Source organism: Berghia stephanieae, chromosome 4 (genome assembly GCF_034508935.2).
Source record: "Berghia stephanieae isolate SIO BIC M18660-M18661 chromosome 4, UCSD_Bste_1.3, whole genome shotgun sequence".
NCBI classification, from domain to species: domain Eukaryota; kingdom Metazoa; phylum Mollusca; class Gastropoda; order Nudibranchia; family Aeolidiidae; genus Berghia; species Berghia stephanieae.
In genome coordinates this window covers 88,055,336-88,081,536 of record NC_088363.1, presented here as the reverse complement: position 1 = coordinate 88,081,536, position 26,201 = coordinate 88,055,336, and the positions used below count along the sequence as shown (strand labels likewise).

Genomic DNA, 26,201 nt, shown 5'->3' with positions numbered 1-26,201 from the left:
ATACAATTATGACACTCTTGCTTTTTGGAATTCCAGACGTGTTCCCAATCGCTGCACAAGCCTGCACGTGCTCGTTGGGAACAATGTTCGAATTCCAAAAAAAAAAAAACGCGAGCGTGTAAGAAATCTTTTATTCTGCCCCAATCGATTCTGATTCGTCGTCTCTGAAAAATAGACATTTACAAAAATACTTAGATACTATTTCTTTTTTTTTTTTAAATGTATTTTAAGTGATATTTACAGTTTGATAACAGGGAATGAGAATAAAAAAGGAAATTTTTGTTGGGAGAGCGAGATCAAGAATGGGTAAAGTAACATCAGGCGTGCGCCAGGACTCTGGTCTCGGACCTACATTGTTTCTGATTTACATAGACGATCTTCTCAACCCACTTCAATCGAATGCACTGCGTTTTGCAGACAACACAATAGCTATAAAGTCCGAAGATGGTTAGTCAATGTCTCAATAGTTATTTGAAGTCGCTAGGAGAGTGGGATCCGGGAACGCACCTGGCTAATAGAGTTCACATCATGTCAATCACCAACAAAAGAAAGCCAATATCCCATGATTACCAATTATGGAGTTTATGGCAAAGTGGATCAAATCATTTCTGCTAGGCAGACCAAACAATTATTGAAAATTGAATTGAGTCAGAGTAACTACATGGGGACCCACTGCAATTTCTCATCTACACAAATGATATTGACCAACACTTAAGACCTGGAACCAAACTGTGACTCTTTGTAGACGACAGTTTCCTATACAGAGAAATAAGAAGACGAAGTTCTCCAAAAAAATTTAGACTCCTTACAAAAAAGGAAAAGAACCAGAAAATGGAACTCCAACTAGACAAATGTCAAGTATCGAGAATAACAAACAAAAGGAATCCGATAAATTGAGCTATTAACACTTTCTATGAATTTGTACTTCCGGCGTGGCTCAGCGGTACGGTCTTTGCTTCGTACCCAAAAGGTAACGAGTTCGATCACCCGCCGCTGCGCTGTAAGGCCTTGAGAAAGTCACCTTGCCCTCGCTCACTTTGCGGCGCTGCACTGCGGGCTGAAGCCTGGGTTATTCCAGTCTTCCCTTGGAATAGAACCTAGAGACAAAATTCCCCTATGAGATGAATAAAGGGAACTTTTTTTATTTATTTATCTATTTTTCTCATCTGGTAAACAAGAAAAAGTTGGATGTTGTCAATAGGATTCAACAGTCGTGACGTCACTTCCCCCGTAATGACGCATAGTAACTTAGTAACTCGTTCTAAACTATCGGAACAATGGCGGACGCCCTTATGAAATACTTCTCCGACGAGCATAAAAGTGTATCCAGAGGAGTATAACATTACAAATCTGATCATGTTTCGACTTTTATACATTCTGATCACATGACATGTGAAAAAGTTATAGCCAGCATGAAGAATAAGAAGTACCGATGTCCTTTGTGTAGAACCAAGCTGCTGGTTGCTGGGTGGACGTGACATCAGACTATTGAATCCTATTGTAGTGTGGTCTATTGATGCTATGCAATTAGGTAAAATGCTCATAACATTCGCCATCCGGAAAAAGCGTACCAACACACAAATCTATGTATAACCTTGAACCTTTATCGTCTGTTTGATAGAATTTAGTGAGAACTACTCATAAAAATGGCCGGATATGAACAATTAAAAGAGCTGAGTGAGGTCAATTTTTTTTCCTTCTATTCACAAAATCTTGTGAGCTGAAATTCAGACAAAACATGTCAAGATATAGAATATGCGCTTGACGTCACTAAACTGTTTGTTGACGTTTTTAGACATCCCTAGAAACAATTCGGCCTCGTCAATTATTATCTTTACCATTCTAGACAGCGATATTAACCAATGAAATTTGCATTTTCTTGTCAGTTACATAATGTCTTTGGTGTGAAAAACTGTTTAGCATTGGATTTAACTTAACGCATTCTATCTATACAGCACTCGATTAAGTTAAGTGCTCATAGGTCGTCTGCCTGCAATAAAAAAATCATAACCGTCACAAAACTGTTACTATGACCTAAATTATACTGTCGCCGTCTGAAAACAACACATTTTAAAATTTGGGTCAGAAACGTCGTCCTTCAAACAAATATTGATCGATTGAAATGACAAAGTAGGAAGTATCAGATTTGAGAGTTTTGACAAGATGTGGGTCCTTTTACTTGATAGATACTAGAAAGACGATGAGGGTATGGATGAATATATGGATGGATCGATAAACAGATGTTGCAATGGTGGATGAATGAATGGATTGATAGATGAGAGAGAGAGATAGATAGATATATAGATAGATAGATAGTTAGATAGATAGAGAGAGAGAGAGAGAGAGAGAGAGAGAGAGAGAGAAAGAGAGAGAGAAAGAAAGAGAGAGAGAGAAAGAAAGAGAGAGAGAGAGAGAGAGAGAGAGAGAGAGAGAGAAAAGAGAGAGAGAGAGAAAGAAAGAAAGAAAGAAAAAGAAAGAAGAGAGAGAGAGAGAGAGAGAGAGAGGAGAGAGAGAGGAGAGAGAGAGAGAGAGAGAGAGAGAGAGAGAGAGAGGGAGAGAGATTTTCATTTCATTAATGAAGGCCAAAAGACATTGGTCTATAACTGTAAAAGTCACTCTGCTGCCTCCATAGCCTCGTGATTATACGTGACATATTTTGTGCTGTTTCCATACTTATACATAACGGGGCTGCTATTCCAATGTCGACCTGTTGCTGTTCTTTATTCTTTTTGCGTTTTTCAAGAAGGTTGAACAAACATTGCAATCACTGATTTATTTTGAACTTATTTCGACCAGATGTGATGACTATGGACTAGTTGCTGTTGTCAATGCTTTCCCTCATATTTGTTTTTAATCGCATTGTCTCTGTCGGAAAAAAAAAATGTAATATCGCCTAGCAGGCATCATGTCCAGTTCTTCATGTTACGCATTGCTGTTGGTCAGTGACCCTATTTAAAGGGTTTTGAGCACCTCTAGTGAAAATTGCGCTAAATAAAAAAGCTCAACATTACATAGTCTGTCATGACACTTGTAGCGTATAGTTTTGAGGGCTTTTTAGCATTATCATTATCAATGTCCACATTGAAGATGAGATAAATACCTGGTTTTAAAGATTAATATCTGGTATTAAATCCTGAAACAATTATGTTTTGAGATTCGTTTTCTTCTCTGTTTTTTTTTACTTTTCTACAAAGCCTACACAGTTCATTCAAATGTTTATCATGAATTTCTTGAGTGTGCTCCATGACTAAATGAAATTTAAAAAATCCTAATAAATTCAATTTCGTTGACCCACAGAAGGAATTTTAGCAACTTATAGTTCAATTATAATATATTCTATTTGTGGGAGAATAAAAGTTATTCTATGACTCTGTTTGAAGAATTTAATTTTTTATTGGAAAAATTAATGCATTTTAAATTACAGAAAAACGGTCTATTTAGGATTGAAATATCACGATCATTATATACAGCACTGGCATAAAATACATATGAATGGAAAAAAGGAAATCTTGATAAATATTCCAGAGTAAAGAAATTTGTGTTTAAGCTCATTGTGAAGCGATAACAAAGAGATGAAAGTGAACATAAATCGACTGGTATCACCCGATATCACCGTAACTGAACTCACAAGGGGATTCCAGGCAATTTGGCAGGCGTGACCCGGGTCAACCTCGGGTCATCACTTGAACTAAGTTACCGCTCAGGCGATATTTTCGTTACAGTGTGTAGTCTTAGTAGTGGCAGTGGTTGCAACAATGAGGAAGAGAGAGAGAGAGAGAGAGAGAGAGAGAGAGAGAGAGAGAGAGAGAGAGAGAGAGAGAGAGAGAGAGAGAAAAATGCGGTGAGGCTTAAAAAAAAAAAAGGGGGGGGGGGGGGGGGCATAGAAATTGCAATGATTAGAATGATTATTAAGATGGTGGTTGCGGTGGTGTTGAAGGTGATAATTACGCGTTGAAGCTAAAATCAATACATGATGATAGTCATAATACTATTACTATATTTACTTCATCGTCATAATATTATGTTTACTTCACAACAGGATTTCACAAAAGCCTTGGGAATGTTATGCAATTGTATGCGGATGTCTTATGGCTCTACAGAGGCAAGTGTTGTCGCTGTGGACAGCGTTGAAGATCACAACACATTTGAAGACTGTTACTGTGGAATTGTGAAAAACGACGTGGATATCAAAATCGTGGACTTGCAGGGAAATAACATGAAACATGGCATGAAAGGAGAGATATACCTCAAAGGTGATATCGAAGCGGAGAATGTATTGTGAAAATAAAACGTAAAGTAAAGAGTAAGATGACAATATATATATATCTATAATCACTCATATTCTTTTGCCGATACAATTGTTTCAGCGTCTTACATATCGTCAGTCGACAATATCCGTAGTGGATTATTGTCGATTTACGATATGGAAGACATTGAAACAATTGTATCGGCAACAAATGTGAGTGAACTTCTATACTTTTCCTTTTTTTTTCTCGCACCTAATATATATATATATATATATATATATATATATATATATATATATATATATATATATATATATATATACATAAATATATATATATATATATATATATATATATATATATATATATATATATATATATATATATTGATATATATATTGGGTGCGAGAAAAAAAATGGAAAATTTTATGCAGTATTTAACCATTTAATGCTCTCGATTTTATAACTTTGCACAATTGGTGAGATATGCATTATTAAATATCTATATCTACTAGATTTTGGCAATTTTGGGTTCTTTTTTAGTTCACCGGATGCTGATAAACTGATTAATCAAAAAGATCTTATAAAACTTACATGCTTTTTTCAACATGCAAAGTATGCTATCGCTGATGAAATAACGGAGTTTTTCAGGCTAATGAACTTTTCCAGACACGAAAAAGGATTCATAATAACTAAAATTTGCTTCTCAATTATAATATATTTCAGGTGCCAGAGTAATGAAGGGCTACTACAGTAGTTCAGATAACAATGTCTCGGAAAGATCTGGAATCTTTACAAAGGACGGATGGTACAAGACCGGGGACTGGGGAATGCTGGGAGAAGGCCGCAAACTCTACTGCTATGGCAGAAAGGCGGACGTGGTGTCTATCGATTCCACTCTCGTCTATCACTATCATCTGTCTTGGCCAGAATCCATCCTCAGCAAATCCCCTTTCATTAAAGCTTGCAGTATCGTAGGAATCCAAACGGGGAAAGGAACTGCAATCCTCTGTGCTTTCGTGGTGTCCAAACCGGGTTCTCATCTCACGGAGAATAACGTGATAGATTTTTTTGATTCCCAGATTGTGGACACCGAATATAAAAACAAAATGAGACTGTCTTATGTTGATATCTGTGAAACTTTGCCTTTTCTACCCAACGGAAAGATAAATAATAGGGTTTTAAAACGTATTGCAAGTGAGAAAATTAACACAAGATCATAGTGTCTTACTTATGAATTAATACATTCTAATTCTGAATTCAATCATAGATGCTTAGATTATATTTTAGTACCTCAGAGTATCGGTAGCTTATTGAATAAAACTTTTGCCCCCCCCCCCCATCCCCCAACACACACACACACACACACACACACACACACACACAAATCACCACTTTTGGATCTCGGGTTGGATTGAGTTTTCTTTTTGAAGATCTCTACCCACCCAGCAGTGATTATGTAGACACATTTCTTTGATCAGTCTTAAAGTGCTTTGCGAAAGCACCATATCCAATAAATGGGAGCCAAGAAACTGTTACTGTCAGCTTAATGCTACAAAAAACCCAAGAAAAACAACAGCTCCACGGGGCTTCAGCTCTTTATGACTAATAAATAGAGGTGCCTAAATGAGTCAATAAAATGGAGATAAAGATAAAGGGAGTAAATCTGACTCATGAATGAACAACATAAAACAATTGTTTTGTGTTGTTCATTCATGATTCAGATTTACTCCCTTTATCTTTATTTCCTCTTCATGACGACTTTTATCAGTTATGATTAAGTGTTAAGTGTTCCTCGATTATTAAAAAACTGTTGTCATTGCTGAATGAAAAATGATATGGGATAAAATAATATAAAAAGAGATCATTTGCAAATCTACTTAGCTTCATAGCAAAAAAAAAAATATAAAAAAATGGTCGAAATTTTAAAATGTTCAGAATAATGATTTAAGATTGAATGATAAAAAAGAAAAAGAAAATTCCTTAAACCTGTTAAATGCCCATTAATCTTCACTCTGGCAGCGCACACGGCGATCAGAATTGTATATCATCATGACCTGTTGACGTTTGATTATTCTTGTATTGCCTCTCATATGACCTGCCGTACACGAACAAACCACACTTTCCTTTTGGCAAGGAACATTTTCAGTTATATCATATCAATATATCTATCAAGTCATCAACTTGTCAAAAAATCTTAAACTCGAGACTTCAAGGATGGATATAAATCATTGCATAAAACCACATGTAGATAGTTATTATTTGATGTGCATTTACACTAGTATAATAGTCAGATACAGAAATATAATGAATGTGATACATGATAGTGAAACTAGTACGAATCGACTCTTTATAATTTACTTTTATCTATAGTGGAGCGAAGTGGCCGAGTGGTTAAGGCATTGCACTGTGGCCCGGAAGGTCCCAGGTTCGAGCCCCGCTTCAGTCACTTTGGTTTTTTTTTTCCTTGAGCAAGATTATTAACCCCCAATTTGCTCACTTGGACAGCATGGGTGATTCCTGTTGACATCAGACATCTTGTTTGATGAAATATCTATATTCCTCCGTTGAATGCCTAGGTGACGATATCTTATGGTGTAGTGGCGGAAGGGCATAATTATTCTATAGTGGGAATCAGAGGACAAGCAATAGTATTGGCATATGAAACCACAACGAGTGGCATGTTTTGATTATATTACTCGTGTGTTTAAAAATATCATTTAATCTAACTCGCCTTGATTAAACATTTGTATAGATTGTCGTACAAGGTCGCTTGATTCATAAAATGTCTCAATTTTTTATTTAAGGACGCTTCCGATTGGCATAATCTGTAATCTGTATTCATTACCAATTGTGACAAGCAAAATTATTATTGATTGTTACCTTGTGCTGCTTGGTTTGTTATTACGGAATGGTGCTATTATTATTATTATTATTATTATTATTATTATTATTATTATTATTATTATTATTATTATTATTATTATTATCATTGTTATTGTTATTATTGCTATTATTATCATCATCATCATCATCATCATCATCATCATCATCATCATCATCATCACCATTATTATTATTATTATTATTATTATTATTATTATTATTATTATTATTATTATCATCATCATCATTATTATTTCATCTATGTTGGCATCACATTTTATGATTTATTGGCGAAAGCCTAAGATTAAAGAAACTTGAAAACTTGAAACTATTATTTTTATTTTTATAATTATAATTATTATCATTATTATTATTATCATCATCATCATTATTATTATTATTATTATTATTATTATTATTATTATTATTATTATTATTATTATTATTATTATTATTATTGTTATTATTATTCACAGTCCGGTCTCACACATCTCCGCCATTAGCCCTCTCTACACAAGGTCACTCCTGTCTATTCTTTGATGTTATCCCGTCACGGGAGACCTTTGGCTTCCTTTTATCCATTAACCTTTCACCGTGCCTTGCATAACTGTCATAACACAAGACCACAATATTACAGGATGTAATTTACCTAGAGAGATTATGACCATACCGTACCTCAGAAACTTTACTGCCTATGCGATGTTTATTTATCAAAGGTATCACTTTATATAAAATAAGTAAATAAATAATAAAACTCCCTTTATTCATTCCATAGGGGAAATTTGTCTCTAGGGTCTATTCCAGGCGTCAGCCGCAGTGCAGCGCCGCAAATTGATCTAAGGCGAGGTGACTTGCTCAAGGCCATCAGCGCGGCGGTTGATCGAACTCGGTACCTTTTGGGTACAAAGCAAAGACTGTACCGCTGAGCCACGATGTCCCATAAAGTTTCATAACAACTAAAAAACTATGTGAACAAATTGCAGAGAACAAAATTTATCAGCTCACATTCACATCGGTGTTAATAAATTTCACAGTGATATTTTGAAAGAAGACGATATTTTTTCCGTTAAAAAATCCATTGAGAATTTGAAAAGATCCATATTATTGTTCCTTACTTAAAATACTATTCTAATGACTCGACCCATAACCATTATTAACTCATAGCCATTCATTTATCTAAAAATGACGTCACAAAACAAGGCGACGATCACCAAAAGAAAGTGACATGAGAATTGTTGTTAGTACTGCTCTTTGAAAAAAAAAAATATGATCGCAAGGGTTGTTCTATTGGATACAGCTCATTGTTTACGTTCTTTTACTGTTCGTCGTCTTCTTCTACTTTTGGTCAGGGTCTGGCAATGAGTCTACGCTTTTCCCCCGGATTTGAATTGGTCTCCTGTGGGCATTGTTGACACTTTTTTCTTTTCTTTTTTTTTTCTTCTTCTTTTTTTTTTTTTTTTTTTTTTTTTTTTTTTTTTTTTGCATTTAGGTTATACCCGTGAGTGTGTAGATTGGTAGATTTTACCCTTTACAGGATAGATTTAATTTTACTCAAAAATCCCAGTTTGGCATCTTTTATCTTTTTGAAGCTAATATATTCATCTTTCTAAATTAATTTTATAATTTAGCTTCTAGCAACTTAGTATTATAATGATACGTTGAAGAAATCTAATCCGACCCGATGTTATATTCTTTAGACCAAGATAGAATTATCAATGAGGACCGAGAACCATCCTATTACTGTTCTCTTGACGAAATTGGTATCAAATCATCATGCCAGTTGGAGTAAAATTGAACCCTGCCTGGAACCAATAACCGACAAACTGAAATAACATTACAGTTAAAACAGACGTTTATAAAATGATTGTGAACTCTATTAAACAAATCATGTCGTGTTTTTGTTGATGCGAAACTAAACGTTTAATACAATAATTTTGCAAATACAATATCAAAACTTTCAATACATGATTCGATAAATAATAATCTGGGTTTTATGTGCTGGTAATATAAAATACAAGCTCATATAATATTTCAATCAGTTTAAAAACAGTATGTAGAAAATCGTTAACAAAATCTATACAACACAATCACCCAACATCACGGACTCCTAACACAGGGGAAGCAATCTGAAAAAAAATAATTAAATGTCTTTTAACTATGTAGTCTCCCTTGGTTTACTGTTCTTTATTGGATGTGGAGTTCGGCGATCCGGAATGCTCTTCCTTTTTCATAAAATGAATACACAAAAATTACCTACGAAATGTTTATCTTCAGAAGTGATGAAATCTTGACCAAATCCTTTAAAATTATTGAACAAAAATCAATATATCAGCTTATAAACAGATGTATAATACCTGGATACTTTTTACATTCTAAAGTTTCAAGTAGTTTAATACTCGTCCATTCCTTAGTAGTTCGAATTACATATTCGTCTGCGTAAAATGTAAAATGATATCTTCTTGAATTTGATTTCGGATGTTGATAAATACTATAGATAAATAGACAGGCCATGATTGGAAGATGTCATCCAAGGGAATTAACACAGTTTTTTAAAAAAATGTATGAAGAATGTGCGCTACACGACGCCAAACGACACTGATATAGTGTAAATGGGGTTTAGAATCAGATTGTCCCATTGTAGAGTTATCGTATAAGCCTAGGAGCTCATTAAAAAGATATTCAGCACTTGGGGTAAGAGTTGAAGCAAGCACAATGTCCAACTCACCAACTTTCGTATATCTTTATATTGGTACGCCATTAAGCTACAAAAATTAGAATCGATTAATTGTTTCCAAACACGCGTTACTTAAAGCATTTTTGTATTGTCAAACACATTCAAAGGTTATGAATGTAAATAACTCCGATTTTGAATTAACAAATTATAAGCCATGGTTACAAATTCTTTGAAGAGTTTGTCCTCATATCCTCATCACATTTAACCTTGACTCCATCTTTTGTGTCTGCTTCCACGTCCGTGGTTTCCCCTGGAGATGGACTTTGCAACGGAGATGACGTATTCGTATCCCCGCCATCTTCGTCCGATGGGGATTTTGGCCTAGGTCTTCTCTTTGCTTCGTCTTTTTTCCACTTCATTCGTCGATTTTGAAACCATATCTTTATGTGTCTCTCTGTGAGGCCTAACAGTGCGGCTAGTTCTATTCGTCTGGGTCTAGAGATGTACTTGTTGAAATGAAATTCTTTCTCCAATTCTAGCAGTTGTCCTCTTGTGTAAGCTGTTCGTGTACGCTTGTTTTCGTCTTCAAGTGAAAAGTGAGCTCCTGAAAGTCAAAGCAAATAGAAAGAAAATATGAGTTGCGAATAAAATTTAAAAAATGGAACCTCATTCCTCCAAAAAATTGAATAAAGTCCATTTTAAAAATGACACCTCTAAGTTTCAAATATTGTCTCTGAATTATTATGGGCTCATTGTTGCAATTGAAATTCATTGAAACCAATGCAAAATACTATACTGTCCATTACAACAAAGTGAAAACAAGTCCAAAATTGCGTTCGGTTATCAACTTTGCAAATATGTACACATTGGACAACATAGAATGGAACTTAACAGCTGTAAGAATTGAATTAAATCAGTAAAGTAACGTTTTGTTAACCCCCACACTCCTGCCCATCAGATTGCGTGCTGAATATCGTGAAAAATTGAGTGAATCATTTTATTTCCTCAAAAACGTCTTGGTATTTGGCACCTTTGATTGAACGGTAAAATACAAAAAATGGTGATTAGGTAGAATTGTGTGACACAGACCAAGAAGTTTTACGATTATTTAAAAAAAATAATGAGTCGTCACTGAATTTTACGACAGTCAGTCAGCATACTAAACAATTGCCATGATATGTGAGTCAATCAAATATTGTGTTTCCGTCTATTCAAATGCATACTCTTTCGGCCCAAGAGGAATTGACGTAAACGCTAATTTCTCTTCTAAACTTCTTTTAAGATATAATAGAGCAAAGAAGTAAGACATCGAACAGAACAGAAATGGTCTCATTGGAATCATAGTTGTCTGCATTCAAATCACATGTCGACTGATTTAAACGGGATTTTATATAAAACAATATCCACTAAACGTGCTCAGAGCTCTTGACAGCAACACTTAACATGTAGAACGAGACATGACGCCTGTTAGGCATTATTATATTTTTTCTTTTCCATCAGAGACAATGATGTCGATGGCCAGGTACCCGTCTTACACCTGAGTACGATGAGAGCATAAAAAGCCTTTTCCAAGGACTCAACTATGCGCCGCTTAGAGCGAGACTCGAACCCAGGACCTTCCGATCAGATTGCGAGCGCATACCACTAGACCTCACAGCCGCACATTAAGAATATGCAGGGAATGCCTTTTTAGATATCTTTTCCGTTTTGATATATATATATATATATATATATATATATATATATATATATATATATATTATAATATATATATATATATATATATATATATATATATATATATATATATATATATATATATATATATATATATGTCAGTTTAGAACTGACTAAGTTGTCCATCAGCTATTTATTGAACGTTACGTCTGGTAGTGAAAAGTACTTTTCCGACACATGATCGACACAAGTAAGATCACATTAGGAAACGTTTATCTTGCAACTTCAGCATCTTGTCGACTTTTGTTTACAATTAATTAAACATCAAAATTAGATAAACAAAGTGCATGCGTATCTAGTCCTATGTTGTGAATGTCTTGTCAAGTTGTCTAGGCGAATAAAATCTACATCAGCGCATCGGATGAAATATAGAAGTCTAAAAGCTTTTAATTTATCTTTCCTGTATCATCATAATCATCATCATCATCATCATCATCATCATCATCATCATCATCATCATCATCATCATCATCATCAATATAATCATCATCATCATCAACATCACAACTACCACCACTACCACCACCACAATCACCACCACCACCACCACTATCACCACTACCACCACCACCACCACTACTACCACTACCACCACCACCACCACCACCACCACCACCACCACCACCGTTACTAAATAGAGTAACATCTTCCACACAGGGCGGCTTCAAAATTATTAAACAATTGAATGAATGGAACATTATCACGAACAAAATGCTCATTATCTTGGGTAAAATCAAATTGGTACTAATGGACGAGAGCACCGGACACACAGACATAAGGTCCATCTTTACAAATTTACGATGTGACAAGTTCGACTGTCCTGGGGCGAGAAAGATGAGCTGGATGTCCATACGGGGTCACGTGCCCTCCTGACCCCAGCTGTGGTCATTTAAACTTAAACGGGTGGGACTGACAATAACAATAATACAGTGTTTTAGTGAATACGCTGTATTGGCAACTCGGTGAATAGGGAAGTCAAAATACTTATTTGGTTGCTTACAGTGGCGTGGCATGCTTACACTTACTGTATTAAGATGGTACTAGAATAAGAGGAAAATGACTTAAAACATGCTATATTTGTAAATACGAAAGAAAGAAAAAAATTCTGGTTATTTTGACTGAAGACTCAATAATTGTCTTCATAATACCATAATATTGACGGGGTTGGCCTAATGCTATCTATACACTCTAGATTGCTATGGGTTGGCCAGAAGTACATAAAACAACATGTATGGCGATGCACGCACTGTATTTTTTTTTTTTAAATAATGTAATAGAATGCTTTGCTCAAAACACGGAGACCTCTGAGTTTTACAACTATCCATTTGACACAGGCGGAGTTTTCATTGATTATAAAGTAGGCAGGAATATCGTTGATTTGAAAGAAAACCAAACCACCCTGCACCCCACCTCCCAACTTCGACGAAACTTTTGTGACAAGCTTTATCATGGTCATTGTGTCGCATTAGTCCAATAAGGGTCATCTGTCGAATGGGCTCGGATTTCGTGTTTAAGTGTTAGGAGCATCGTCTTGTCTGTCCCCTATTGAATTGGTTGGAGTACCGCCGGTGTTTAATTTCATTTATCTGTGTCGATTAACCCGTCTCAGTACCGGTTCGTGAGTGAGTAGATAGTCACATATTCACTCTAATTCGTTTTCTCGTAAAGGGTAAGGTAAGGAACGCTACCTTCTTCACTCAGACAAATCCAATTGTGAGTAAATCATGGGAGAGAACTTAGCATTTATTTATTTTTTTAATCAGAAGAAAAAAAAAGGAAAACAAACAAACAAACAAAAAGCTGAAAATAAAAATCTGAAAAGCAACAGCAACAACAACCAAAAAATCATAAACAAACAAACAACGAAAAATAAACCCCAAACAAACAATCCACCCCTCCCGAAAACAAAATAAAACAAAACACATCAATAGAAAATTGCAGGAGACCTCTAGTAACAAATGAAAACATAGATTGGTCGTTAAAATATGTTGTTATGTTAAGTAATTTTGACGCTAATGGTTTTATCTTATGTTGGTAACAAGAGATGAAGTGAGTAGGAAAGTGCCAGAAGACAACAGAGAATAAAAATTTTTCGCGGCGGTGATATATATATGACAAAGTCCAAATCAACTTACTATTAATGTGGCACAAGTCGTATATATCAGGCTAAAACTCAATTTTCATTATCAAATCCAGCCCGACATGTCACCGTTTTGAAGCAATGGGTCACATATAGGTTACTGTCATTTGCATTTAAATTGGTTACCGATTATTACCACAATATTGTTGTAAGGCAGTGATTTAAGGCCTTGTCATTGAATTATTTTATCATTAACCAGTTAACTGCCTACTCGTGAATAACACGTATTAAAAATTTTGGCTATAAAACTCGTCCTTCAAATCTAGATCAATTTAAATGACCCTCATCTTGGCAAAAACTTTCAAATTAAGGACTTTGTGCGAAGTCCCAGGTTTGAGAGTTTTTGCCAAGATGAGGGTCACTTAAATTGATCGATATTTATTATTTGAAGGACGAACTTGTCTGGCCATATTTTTAAATAAAGTGTCTTTCCAGAGTACGACAGTCTGCCTCGTTAATAAAGAGTTAACGCATGAACTATTTTGAAATCCACCTCCACAAAAACGCACATTCAAAAGATAAGGACCAAAGACAAGACACGGGATATAGATCCTGCCATTCATTTTCCTAGAATTAATTTTCTTGAAATTATCTTGGTACATAATAAGAAACAATGACAGATATTTTAAATTTGGAATATGGAAAAGCAGTCCACAAAAGCAGTATTAAAACAGCCATGAACACAAAAGATACATCATATTAACTGCGTTCAGTGTTGGTTGCAATTTCAACTTTGTCTAGATAACTAGAAGTAGGATTCAATAGTATGATGTCACGTCCACCAGCAACGAGCGGCTTGGTTCTAAACAAAGAAAATCTGTACTTTTTATTTTTCATGCTGGCCAGAACTTTTTCACATGTCATGTGATCAGAATGTATGAAAGTCAAAACATGATCAGATTTATAATGTTTTTCTCATATGGATACACTTTTATGCTCGTCGGAGAAGTATTTCATAAGGTCGTCCTCCATTACTCCGATAGTTTAGATCCAGTTACTAAGTTACTATGCGTCATTACGAGGGAAGTGACGTCACGACTGTTGAAGCCTATTTCAATTTTGTTTAGATAACTAGAAATTGCGTTTTGTAAGGTTAAATGTGGAAATAGTATAAAAAGGACATAAGTAACTTGAAATCTTTACTCCTTAAAGGGTCAGAGCTTCATGAATGTTTTCCTTCAACGTCTAAAAACACCCCTCTCCCCCTCTCTCTCTCTCTCTCTCTCTCTCTCTCTCTCTCTCTCTCTCTCTCTCTCTCTAAAGACATAAGAGATCCATATAAAACCAGGTAATATAGATATTATATCATATTAAAGTTTAGATTCGGCCTCGTGGTCGATGAAGAAGGAATAATAGGCCTGTTATCTTAGTCTGAAACGGTAATGGCACTTGTCTGTTAACCTTTAGATAGCACACTGACTGGTTTACTCAAAAGCAATTTACGCCGTTATTTAAAGCAGAACTTATCATTCACTTCTGGTTGAATGGGTGGATGAAAGAAAGTTGTAAAAAAAAAATCAGAATAACCAAGGGATAGAGTCACTTTTTGAATAAAAATATCAGTTCAGTGCGAAGTATTGGCAATGGAATTTAGTTTCTGGGCGTGTTTTGTTATAAGATGTAAGAATTAAATCACCCAGTTGATCAGATATCTCCAATAGTGGGAACGAATGTGTTTTGAAAACAAACGAGTTTTCTTTATATTTTCTCATAATTCATTTTCCTGCACTATTTTCAATGGTGGATTTTTCTCTGAATGGGGGGGGGGGGGGGGGGGGGGGGGGGGGGGGGGGGGATTACGTCCAATAATCTTATGGATCTGTCTATACATCCTATTACTAAAATATTTATTTCACCTTATGATTCAATATGTAACCTATTCAATATTAATCCTCCGAAGGACTGGCTACTTACACACTTCCAATGAGTTGGAACCGGAAAAGTAGAAGGTGTGAGGTTATGATATCTCCGCTCTATTGAGGAGGTCTCGATGTATTTACTATAGACTGTATCGTGGCAAAACATATTTACTTTGTTCCATTTGGAACTTTACCTAACTTCAATATCAATAGATTAAAGTGATCCTCAACCTATCAAAAAATGTCAAACTAGAGACCTCGACATTTGAAATAATAATAATAATGATAATAATAATAATAATAATAATAATAATAATAATAATAATAATAATAATAATAATAATAATAATAAATGTACATTTATATAGCGCTTATGCTTCACATTGACCATCAGTTAAAAACATTACACACTGCAGATTCGGACATACGAACAAAAGCTCACACGCATCCAATTACACACACACACACACACACACACAAACACATCCATATACACACTGTACATAAATATATTACTCACACACACACAAATACACACGTATATATATACAATACACACAATCATACACACACAAACACATCGTATACACGTACACACTAAATATACATACATGCATATAACATAATATATACACACACATACACACAGACACACACAGACACACTATTTAACTAAATGTATACACAAGTGCACACACACTCACATACATACATACAGATTTATGGTGAAACTGTATCCTTTTTCTTTGTTTTCTTTGTCAAAGTACGGTAGTGTATTATCAATGATATCATCATAAGCCGTGTTTACGCATTATTCAACGGTTTGCTAATTAATAATTAGCTATGCCTATTTATTTCTACAGACATTTTTCCACATTAAATGACCACAGGATTATTGCATTTAGATAGAAAAATGGTTGAATATATAAATAGATAGATAGATAGATAGATAGATAGATAGATAGATAGATAGATAGATAGATAGATAGATAAACAAACAAGAGCGATATATGGATGGATTGATAGCTTGGTAGAGATACAGTATAAATTGATAGACCAGTAGATTGCGGGATTGATAAATTTTCGACATGTACATGCACATGAACACACACGCATACACACTCACACACGCACAAATACACACGCATACACACACACTCACGCACACGCACAAACATGAATACACATTACGACATATGAATGATAATATAGACTGCCATGTATGCGCTATAGTTAGATTGTTCTCCAACAAAAGGTTATCCAAAATGTTATCTCTCTCTCTCTCTCTCTCTCTCTCTCTCTCTCTCTCCCCCCCCCCCCCATTTACAAGTCCCCCGACGATACTGTGCATCCAATACATTACCTATTTGAGGCCTGGGACACACACACACACACACACACACACACAGATTGTGTGTGTGTGTGTGTGTGAGAGAGATAGATAGATAGATAGATAGATAGATAGATAGAGAGAGAGAGAGAGAGAGAGAGAGATGGGCAGATATATATATATATATATATATATATTATAATATATATATATATATATATATATATATATATATATATATATATATATATATATATATATATATATATATACAGATGGGTAGATAGATAGAGCGATAGATAAATTGATAGATATATTGATAGATGGAGGGAGAAAGAGAGAGAGAGAGAGAGAGAGAGAGAGAGAGAGAGAGAGAGAGAGAGAGAGAGAGAGAGAGAGAGAGAGAGAGAGAGAGAGAGAGAGAGAGAGAGAGAAAAGAGAGAGAGAGAAAGAAAAGAAGAGAGAGAGAGAGAGAGAGAGAGAGAGAGAGAGAGAGAGAGAGAGAGAGAGAGAGAGAAGCGTGTCATTGAAAGATTTATTCATGCATGCTGTCCCACGTACACAGTCCATTGATCAAATACCAATCACATCGGAGGAGGGGGGGGGGGGGGGAACCTTCAATTTGAATAACTGAGGTCGATAACAATACTGAAAGACTTTGACAAAAAAGCTATTTTCGTTTGGACCATAAGCTTCAATTATCGATGATTTGTCCTTCTTGTCGAGGGGTCTTAGCTCTGATACTCCTAAAGGGGTACCGTGTTGAAACCGTCTTATGCAGTTGGGGGTTGGGGGGTGGTGGCCGAGTGGTTAAGGGATTGTACGGTGACCCGGAAGGTCCCGGGTTTGAGCCCCGCTTCAGGCAATGTTGTTCTTTTGTCATTGGGCAAGATTGTTCACTTTGGACAACATGGGTGATTCCTGTTGACATCGGACATCTTGTTCCTGTATGGAATGCCTAGGCGACAGTATCTAAATGGTGGTGTTGCGGAAGGGCGTAATTTCTAATTTTATTTTTTCTTTGTTTGGATAATTATTGCAGTGAAGTTATCTGGGTAGAATGTAATATCGCCTAACAGGCGTCATGTCCCGTCCTACATGTTAAATGTTGCTGTTGACCCCTTGTAAAGCACTTTGAGCACGTTTAGTGGATATTGCGCTATATAAAAGCTCAATTAAAAATATATTTTTAGAATGGAAACTAAAAACGGAGACAGCGATACACAGAGAACGAAACTTCTGAAAAGGGTTTTAACAGCAGACGATGCGAAACTATGTCAGGCCGTGTCCAGGCGGTAAACGTCATCTCGCTCATAATGTTTATAATAATATTTAATACAATTAACCAGTAGATTTTTGACCAATTAAAACATGAAATTTGTGACACACCCTCACACGTGCTCGGACAAACATAGTTGGTTGTTTATAAACAGTAACGTGAATGACATCGCCCTCTCTGTGATAATTGTTATTGTTTTTATACCGTCAAATAGGTGACTAGTTATCACACGATTTTCTCGATCAGATTTTAAACGTTTACATTTATACATAGTTTTCTGTGTTAGTTCTATTGACCAAGCGGTTGAACAGTGGGTATTTTATTTAGACACATACCATCGATAGTAAAACCTGTGTAGTTTGCTGGGTCTACCAATCACTACCATTGTTTACATTATGACGATTGTCCGAGAGGCGTGGTTATCTACCTGTTAATTGGAATTTGGCACTGGTTTTCGCAACTTTCTATATTCAGATGTGATTATTTCTTCTCCCTAAATTCTCTCAGACCTGTTGTGTATTTGTATGATTGATATAGCAGGGAAAACGGGGTGTATTTTATTTCAACACATACCATCAATACACAAATGCCTTGTTCACCGACTTGACATTGAACACCCACATAGGGAAGAAGACTCTAAGTTTCATGTCTCCATATTATTTCATTTTAGTCTCCGCTAAAAAAAAAGATGTTTTGTCATGATATGCTAGGATATGAAATGGCAGATCTATAACTGACACTGGCTGAGGTATGTCAAAACCAAAAAGGGAGGTAGATTAACAAGAGGAATATCACTCGACGTGTTAGATTGTTCATTCATGAAGAATACGGGGTAATGTCAATGTTGCTGCCCGAAGCTCGAAGAAATAGATAATAATGTGAAATTGATTGTAAGCTTCAATTTAATTACAAAAACAGATCAAATGAACGTTTCGGATGAAAAAGGGGAAACCCGAAACGTTCATTTAAACTGTTTTTGTAATTAAATTGAAGCTTACAATCAATTTCATATTATTATTTATGATTATTAATTCAGTAAATTGTGTTGTAGTACACTGGTGAGGGATTTCATCTGTTATAGAGAATACAATGCAGGGCGTTGATATATGTTTTTGCGGACGAGTTGTCTGCATGAGAGAGAGAGAGAGAGAGAGAGAGAGAGAGAGAGAGAGAGAGAGAGAGAGAGAGAGAGAGAGAGAGAGAGAGAGAGAGAGAGAGAGAGATAAATAAATATTAAATATTTACAACGAAATTTCGAATTTGCTCCATCGTTAATGTCATCATGCTCGAGCACTCTTCGTATTTTAATTAAAGGTAACGTTTGGCGGACCATGTTGTACGTGACATTGTTCATGTTGCGGGAGGTAAAAATAACAACGCCACTACCACATTATCTCATTCATATGTAGTGTTTCATTCATCCTGTTTGGTTGATAAAGGGGAAACCCGAAACATTCATTTGATCTGTTTTTATAATTAAATTGAAGCTTACATTCAATTTCACTTTATTATTTATTTATTCGAGCTTCGAGCAGCAACATTTACGTTATGGAAATGAGAGATTCAGAATTAGTAGATTATAAATGAAGTTTTCCAAAACTCGTTAAGGCGATTTTTTTACTTTTCGAAATTTTCCATCCATGAGATAGTTTAATGTGTAAACTTTATTTTAAGTATCAATTGGCACAATAATTTCCATAGAGTTGTGAGAATTTGAGAATTTTCAAGGGAAATGATTCTTAAAACATCTCAAAATGGGAAAAACAGAGTTAGGGAGTTTTGGAAAAGTACTCTTCAAATATTAGAAGGAATTTTTAGCAGTATAAATGGCCAATAAAAGTGCTTGCTACTCCCTGAGTAAGGAGCAGGGGCGTGGCTATATTGGTTGATTTGGTGCCTGGCACCGCTTCCATCTTTTAAAAATGGATTACAGCATTAAAAACAAACAAACCGAGAAATGGTAAATAACGCCTTTTCTTATTTGAGTAAGTCTTTTCTTTAATATATTTTTCTTTCTTTTGTATTTACAAATATAGCATGTTTTAAGTCATTTTCTTCTGATACTGGCACCACCTTACACTGTAAGCATGCCGCGCCACTGGTAAAGCGCTTATCAATCGCAAAATTCAGTTAAATGAGATCAAGACCCAGCTACCGTAACCACCTCTATTACCTGCCTACCAAACGGATCGGATGCCATTGCAATCAGAACGTTTTGACACAGGCAATAAATGGAATTACACTGTAACCTTAACCTTGTTCATTTTAACTCGCGTTTATCAAAAATGAATAAAATTTATCCCGATTCTGGAGGAGGTCACAGTTTCAGGTGGCCGGCATATATTATTATATTCTAGTCGCCTATGCCAGCTACCCAATTATTTTTAGAAGGTGGCTAGACAGGCCGAAAAAAACAAATGCAAAAAAAAAAAAAAAGGAAAAAGGAAAACAAAACCAAAAAAACCCCCAAATCCCCCCCCCCCCCAATTAAAACAAACAAGCAAACAAAAAAAAAAATACAAACAAAACAAAATAAAACAAAGAAAAAACAAAACAAAACAACAAACACAACAACTGCCCCCCCCCCCCCCACTTTCAAAGTCACTCACAAAAAAAACAAAAGCAAAAACAAAATCTGACGTACTGCAAAACCCGAATCAAATTCTTTTGTGCGTGAGTTGTATGCGCTACTTACCAAGCTACAAGGACCCCCGACCTTCTGGTATAGAAAAGACATTTAATTTTATTATTATCAAAAGCAAGCTGCAACTAATAGGTTATTAATTCGTACAATAAGAAAAAGACAAATGCAATTTTTAGGGCACCTAAATCGACATAAATGTATTGAACATCTTGCTCTCACAGGAAAGATAGAAGGTAAAAAGAGTAAAGGTAGACCAAGAAATACATATTTGAATAGTTTGAACAGCTGGGTGACAAAGAAAGAGAAGAGTAATATTAATTTTCTGAGGTTATCTGATCAGAGAGATGAATGGCGTACCACGATCACCGATGTCTGGTACAGATTTGGTACTTGAAGAAGAAGAATTATCCAAACGCGCTTAAAGTTACCACACCAATACATTCACATCACACTTCTTTTCACACGTTGTCTCTTTGCTTTAAACTACTCTCTCGATTCTACAACTTGGTTGGTACACACAACATTAGGTTGTAAGATATTATATTGGCTGTTTCATTTCGTTTGTTTACAAAGCGCATAGATAGCTCGATGTTGAGTCAGTGCGTCCTTATCAGTAGATAAATTCAAATGCAAGCAAGGATAAAAACATCAGAGGTTATGAATAATGTGGTCCTTATATTATTTTCAAATGAATTGCCACATGACATGTTATACACATCCAGTGTCCAGCTGTGAAGGATTTTCGGTAGCCTAAATCTTTGTTATTGTGATCGTTTCACCATATTATAGATAGACCGACGCTCCAACTTTCAGGTAAATGCATTTAGATTATATTATATGTTATAAGTTTGGAAAGATGTGCTAAATTAAATAAGAAAACGTGTGTGAGAAACCATGCCAAATAGGACAGAGATAAAATTCAATTCGTTTTGATCGAGGTGCACATGTCTGATATCCGAACACAATAATTATGGACTTGTTTTTAACTCACTCAATCCTAGAGATTTCACTACTTTTCAACATTGGAAAAAAATATGTATTCAAATGAGCAAGTACATAGATAGTTTTTTAAACTACCATTAACATGTAAAAACTAAACACATTAGCTTTGATACTACGCCTATAATTTGTCTAATAAAAATGTAATAAATAGTCATGGGGTAAAAGTAACCCAGGGTAAACTACGGATATAGTCGGTGTTAGGGTTGAGTGAGTTAATATTGTAAGAATGAGCAATGTTTTCCGCTGGTTTGAGAATATTTCCATAACAACAATGAGCCCATATTATTTTGGGATATCAGATCTGAAAATAAGCGCACATCGGACTACATTACTCGAAAGACGCCGAACTTGTTCAACGGTTCCTCTGAATGAATTTCGACTAGCCTCAGTAACACCGACATTGTGATCGTATAAAAAGCAGAAGATCATTGGTTCAAACCCAAGTCTGAGATTGTTTACTTTTTTTTGTAAAGAGTAGGTGAACACATAAGGTAGAGGTTTGCCCTCTCCAGCAGTAGGTAGTAGTAGTAGTAGTAGTAGTAGTAGTAGTAGTAGTAGTAGTAGTAGTAGTAGTAGTAGTAGTAGTAGTAGTAGTAGTAGTAGTAGTAGTAGTAGTAGTAGTAGTAGTAGTAGTAGTAGTAGTAGAATCAGTAGTTGTAGTGGTTGTATTATTATTATTATTATTATTATTATTATTATTATTATTAGTAGTAGTAGTAGTAGTAGTAGTAGTAGTAGTAGTAGTATTAGTAGTAGTAGTAGAAGTAGTAGAATTAGTAGTAGTAGTAGTAGTAGTAGTAGTAGTAGTAGTAGTAGTAGTAGTAGTAGTAATAGTAGTAGTAGTAGTAAAAGTAGTAACAGTAGTACGAGAAGGAGTAGAATTAGTCGTAGTAGTAGTAATTATTGTTGTAGTAGTGGTGGTGATGGTAATAGTTATCGTTGTAGTTGTCGTAGTTGTGATAATAATAATAATAATAATATAATAATAATAATAATAATAATAATAATAATAATAATAATAATAATACTAATAATAATAATAATAATAATAATAATAATAATAATAATAATAATGATAACAATAATAATAAAATATTTCTACTACTGCTACTACAAGAACTACTACCACTACTACTACTACTACTACTATTAATAATAATGATAATTATACTGATAATAATAATAATAATAATAATAATAATAATAATAATAATAATAACGATGATGATGATAATAATAATGATAATAATAGTAATAATAATAAATAATAATAATATAATAATAATAATAATAATAATGATAATAATAATAATAATTTGTAATTTGTTATTTGTAAACAACTCAGTGTATAACATCGCTTACAGGATCTATTCGACAGGGGGCAGCAATACGCGAGTTTTCCCGCCGAAAAGTTGCATTTGCAAATGGCATTATAATTAAAATAAACTGAACGCTGGTATGATTGTATAGATAGTATGCGCTTGGCTAAGAAGCTCATAACATTGCTATCCGGAAGTATAACGGACCAACACACAAAACTGTGTGTATCCATGAACGTTTTTAGTCGGGTTAATACATTTCAGTGAGCATTACTCATAAACGCGGATGGCAAAATACAATAACAAAGACCTGAGTGACGTCATCTTCGAACTATCTATAGTGCGGCTATGTGGTCTTGTGGATCCGAAGGTCCTTGGTTCGAGCCTCGCGCTCGGCGCATAGTTGAGTCCTTAGAAAAGGCTCTTTACTCACATTCTCTCACCGTACTTAGGTGTAAAATGAGTACCTGACCGTTAACAGCGTTGTCTTAGTCCGAAAAATTGTAATATCGCCTAACAGGCGGCTTGTCCCGTCCTACATGTTAAATGTTGCTGTTGACCAGGGACCCATTGTAAAGCGCTTTGAGCACACATAGTGGATATTGCTCTATATAAAGCTCAATTAAAAATTTTTTAAAATTGTATGCTGGGACAAGTAAGATACTCACCAGAAATATTCCGCACTCTGCACGGCAGTATCGATAATAATTACAAGTCGAACTGATAGATATTAAGTTGCTAGAAACTAAGGACTGCCAAATTATGTAACAAACAAAAATCAATACAATAGGTTTGAAAAAGAACAAAATACTCACAGACTACTTCGCAGGTCCAAGATTTGAAAGTATTTGACTAGATGATTGTAATTTTAACCGTTCAATATTTGAAGGACGAGTTTTCTAGCCTAGAGCTCATAATATTGCATGGTATGTTGGCTCTGTATAAGTGGGCATTATCATTATTATTATTATTATTATTATTATTATTATTATTTATTATTATTATTATTATTATTATTATTATTATTATTATTATTATTATTATTATTATTATAAATGTTTTTTTTTTTTTTTTTTAAAGAGAACGGCTTTACCCTACTATCGATTATCGGGATGAACGAGTTTCAATAACACCCACGTTTGTTTATATTCATACGCCCTCTGATTTTCCTTGCTTTTATTATCATAACATAATTCCATAGAAATGATATTTTAATCCGATGCTTTTGTGAATCAATGACATTTCGGGAAAGCACCCACGTGACGTCTGTATACGATTCTAGACTTATTCTCAATTCAATTTCAGGTCAAAGCCACAAAGACGTGTGCGTGTGTGTGCAGTGTGCATGGTATGTATACTGTCGTACTCTTAGAAAACACATTTTATAAATTTGGCCAGAAAACTCTTCCTTCAAATATCGATCGATTTAAATGGCAAAAAAACTCTCAAATCTGGAATTTCGTGAGGTCTTTAATAGTCCCAGGTTTGAGAGTTTTTGCCAAGAGGAGGGTCATTTAAATCGATCGATATTTGAAGGACGGGTTTTTCTGGCCAAATTTTTAAATACATGTCTTTTCAGAATACGGCAGTTAATAAGGTTTCTTTTTTTGACTTTTGATTTTGTATTCATTTCATTGTAAATCAAAGTTCACGCCCTCTTTTCAGTGAATGCCACCGCTTAATTCTCTACTATTGCCATATCAAATACAAATGATTTGGTGCATGCACCATGTAGGCTACCGTACACGAAGCACTTTTATAAAATGTAGCCCTCAGTGTCTTCTTCTTCTTCTTCTTCTTCTTCTTCTTCTTCTTCTTCTTCTTCTTCTTCTTCTTCTTCTTCTTCTTCTTCTTCTTCTTCCTTTGATTGCCCACAATCAATTGGTTGATTATTATGGCTAATATGAAACTGCTTTCTAATCTCTCTGTATTCCATGTTTATAATCGTTAGTCTAAAATCAATTTCCAGGGACATTCAGGGGTCGTCAACGTTGGTCAGTGATGGTTTGTGTAGGGTCTAAGTATCTGCATAGCAACTTGCCACAAAAGTATCAATTGTGTCTATTTGGCATTATGTATTATGTTGGAATGAACTTGATGAACAAAATCGAACTTAAAGTCAAAATGATAAAAAATTTGGAAATTTTAGTTTTCTGATGCAATAATTATCTCCCTCTCTACTTCTCTCTCTCTCTCTCTCTCTCTCTCTCTCTCTCTCTCTCTCTCTCTCTCTCTCTCTCTCCTTCTGTCTTTCTCCCTCTCTCTTTCTTAAACGCTGAATATTAACTTAATATTACAACATGAGCAAAGCCATTACAAGACAGGAAAGAATAAATTAAGTTCATCGTCATAAACTTGGCACCATAAATGTCTTGGTTTAAAGTAAGAGAATTTTATATTGTTTTCGTGACCATGCACAGAAAAACATGTTTGTATTATAATATTAATCTTTGTTGTTAGCCATTAAAAATTTTGCGACTTCCGTCGGCAAGTGATGTAAATATGAGACGTCATTTAGCGTTGGCATCACATTTTATTGGCTTTTGATGGTTAAACTTGATTTTGTGTTTGTTAAACAACAACATAGATAGCTTGCTACAAGTACAAGACACGTGAGTTTTCAAAAGTCAGGCCTTGATAAGATAAATTGAATAGATAAATAGATAGATAGATAATTAAACAAATTCCTCTTATTCCCTCTCATGAAACATTTTAAGGGTGTTTTGAGAAAATACTAACTAACCCAAGCTTTCAGCCCCCAGAGCATCGCTGCAACACATTTCTTGCTAAATATATTATATTTAAAAAACAAACAAGGAAGAAGGGGAGATATGATCCAAACATATAAAATAGTAAAGGGAATAGACAGGGTAGAGGCAGGATTCCTTAAACCAAACAAGAACATTCAGACACGAGGAAACAGCAAGAAACTAAAAAAAGAACGTTTTAAAACAAATGAAAGAAGGAACTTTTTTTCATCTAGAATTGTAAATAACTGGAATAAACTGCAAGAAACCACAGTATCAACAAAAATTTGAATAAATTCAAAGCAGAGTTGGAGATAAGCAACACCCTAGGAAACAA

General features: G+C 34.9%; 3 protein-coding genes across 9 annotated transcripts in view; 2 read left to right on the top strand and 1 right to left on the bottom strand.

The window, feature by feature from the left end:
- The window catches only part of LOC144971494 (uncharacterized), a 48,681-nt gene extending 41,379 nt beyond the window's left edge, over nt 1-7,302 (top strand). For both annotated transcript variants that reach the window (XM_078912461.1, XM_078912460.1), the window contains exons 6-7: nt 4,040-4,253; nt 4,974-7,302. In XM_078912461.1, the coding sequence (XP_078768587.1) occupies nt 4,040-4,253; nt 4,974-5,470 (711 nt within the window). In that variant the 3' untranslated portion in view covers nt 5,471-7,302. The remainder of the gene's footprint in view (nt 1-4,039; nt 4,254-4,973) is intronic.
- A 1,726-nt stretch (nt 7,303-9,028) lies between these two features.
- LOC144971493 (uncharacterized) overlaps nt 9,029-26,201 on the bottom strand; it is a 42,383-nt gene continuing 25,210 nt past the window's right edge. For both annotated transcript variants that reach the window (XM_078912457.1, XM_078912458.1), the window contains exon 3: nt 9,029-10,411. In XM_078912457.1, coding sequence (XP_078768583.1) covers nt 10,026-10,411 — 386 coding nt within the window. In that variant the 3' untranslated portion in view covers nt 9,029-10,025. The remainder of the gene's footprint in view (nt 10,412-26,201) is intronic.
- The window catches only part of LOC144971492 (3-[(3aS,4S,7aS)-7a-methyl-1,5-dioxo-octahydro-1H-inden-4-yl]propanoyl:CoA ligase-like), a 15,172-nt gene continuing 10,273 nt past the window's right edge, over nt 21,303-26,201 (top strand). The window contains exons 1-2 of one of the 5 annotated variants that reach the window (XM_078912452.1): nt 21,303-21,609; nt 24,423-24,465. In XM_078912452.1, the coding sequence (XP_078768578.1) occupies nt 24,463-24,465 (3 nt within the window). In that variant the 5' untranslated portion in view covers nt 21,303-21,609; nt 24,423-24,462. Of the gene's footprint in view, nt 21,610-24,422; nt 24,466-25,623; nt 25,730-26,201 lie in introns of those variants that run through there. The other 4 variants (XM_078912455.1, XM_078912456.1, XM_078912453.1 and 1 more) reach the window with 4 other exon arrangements.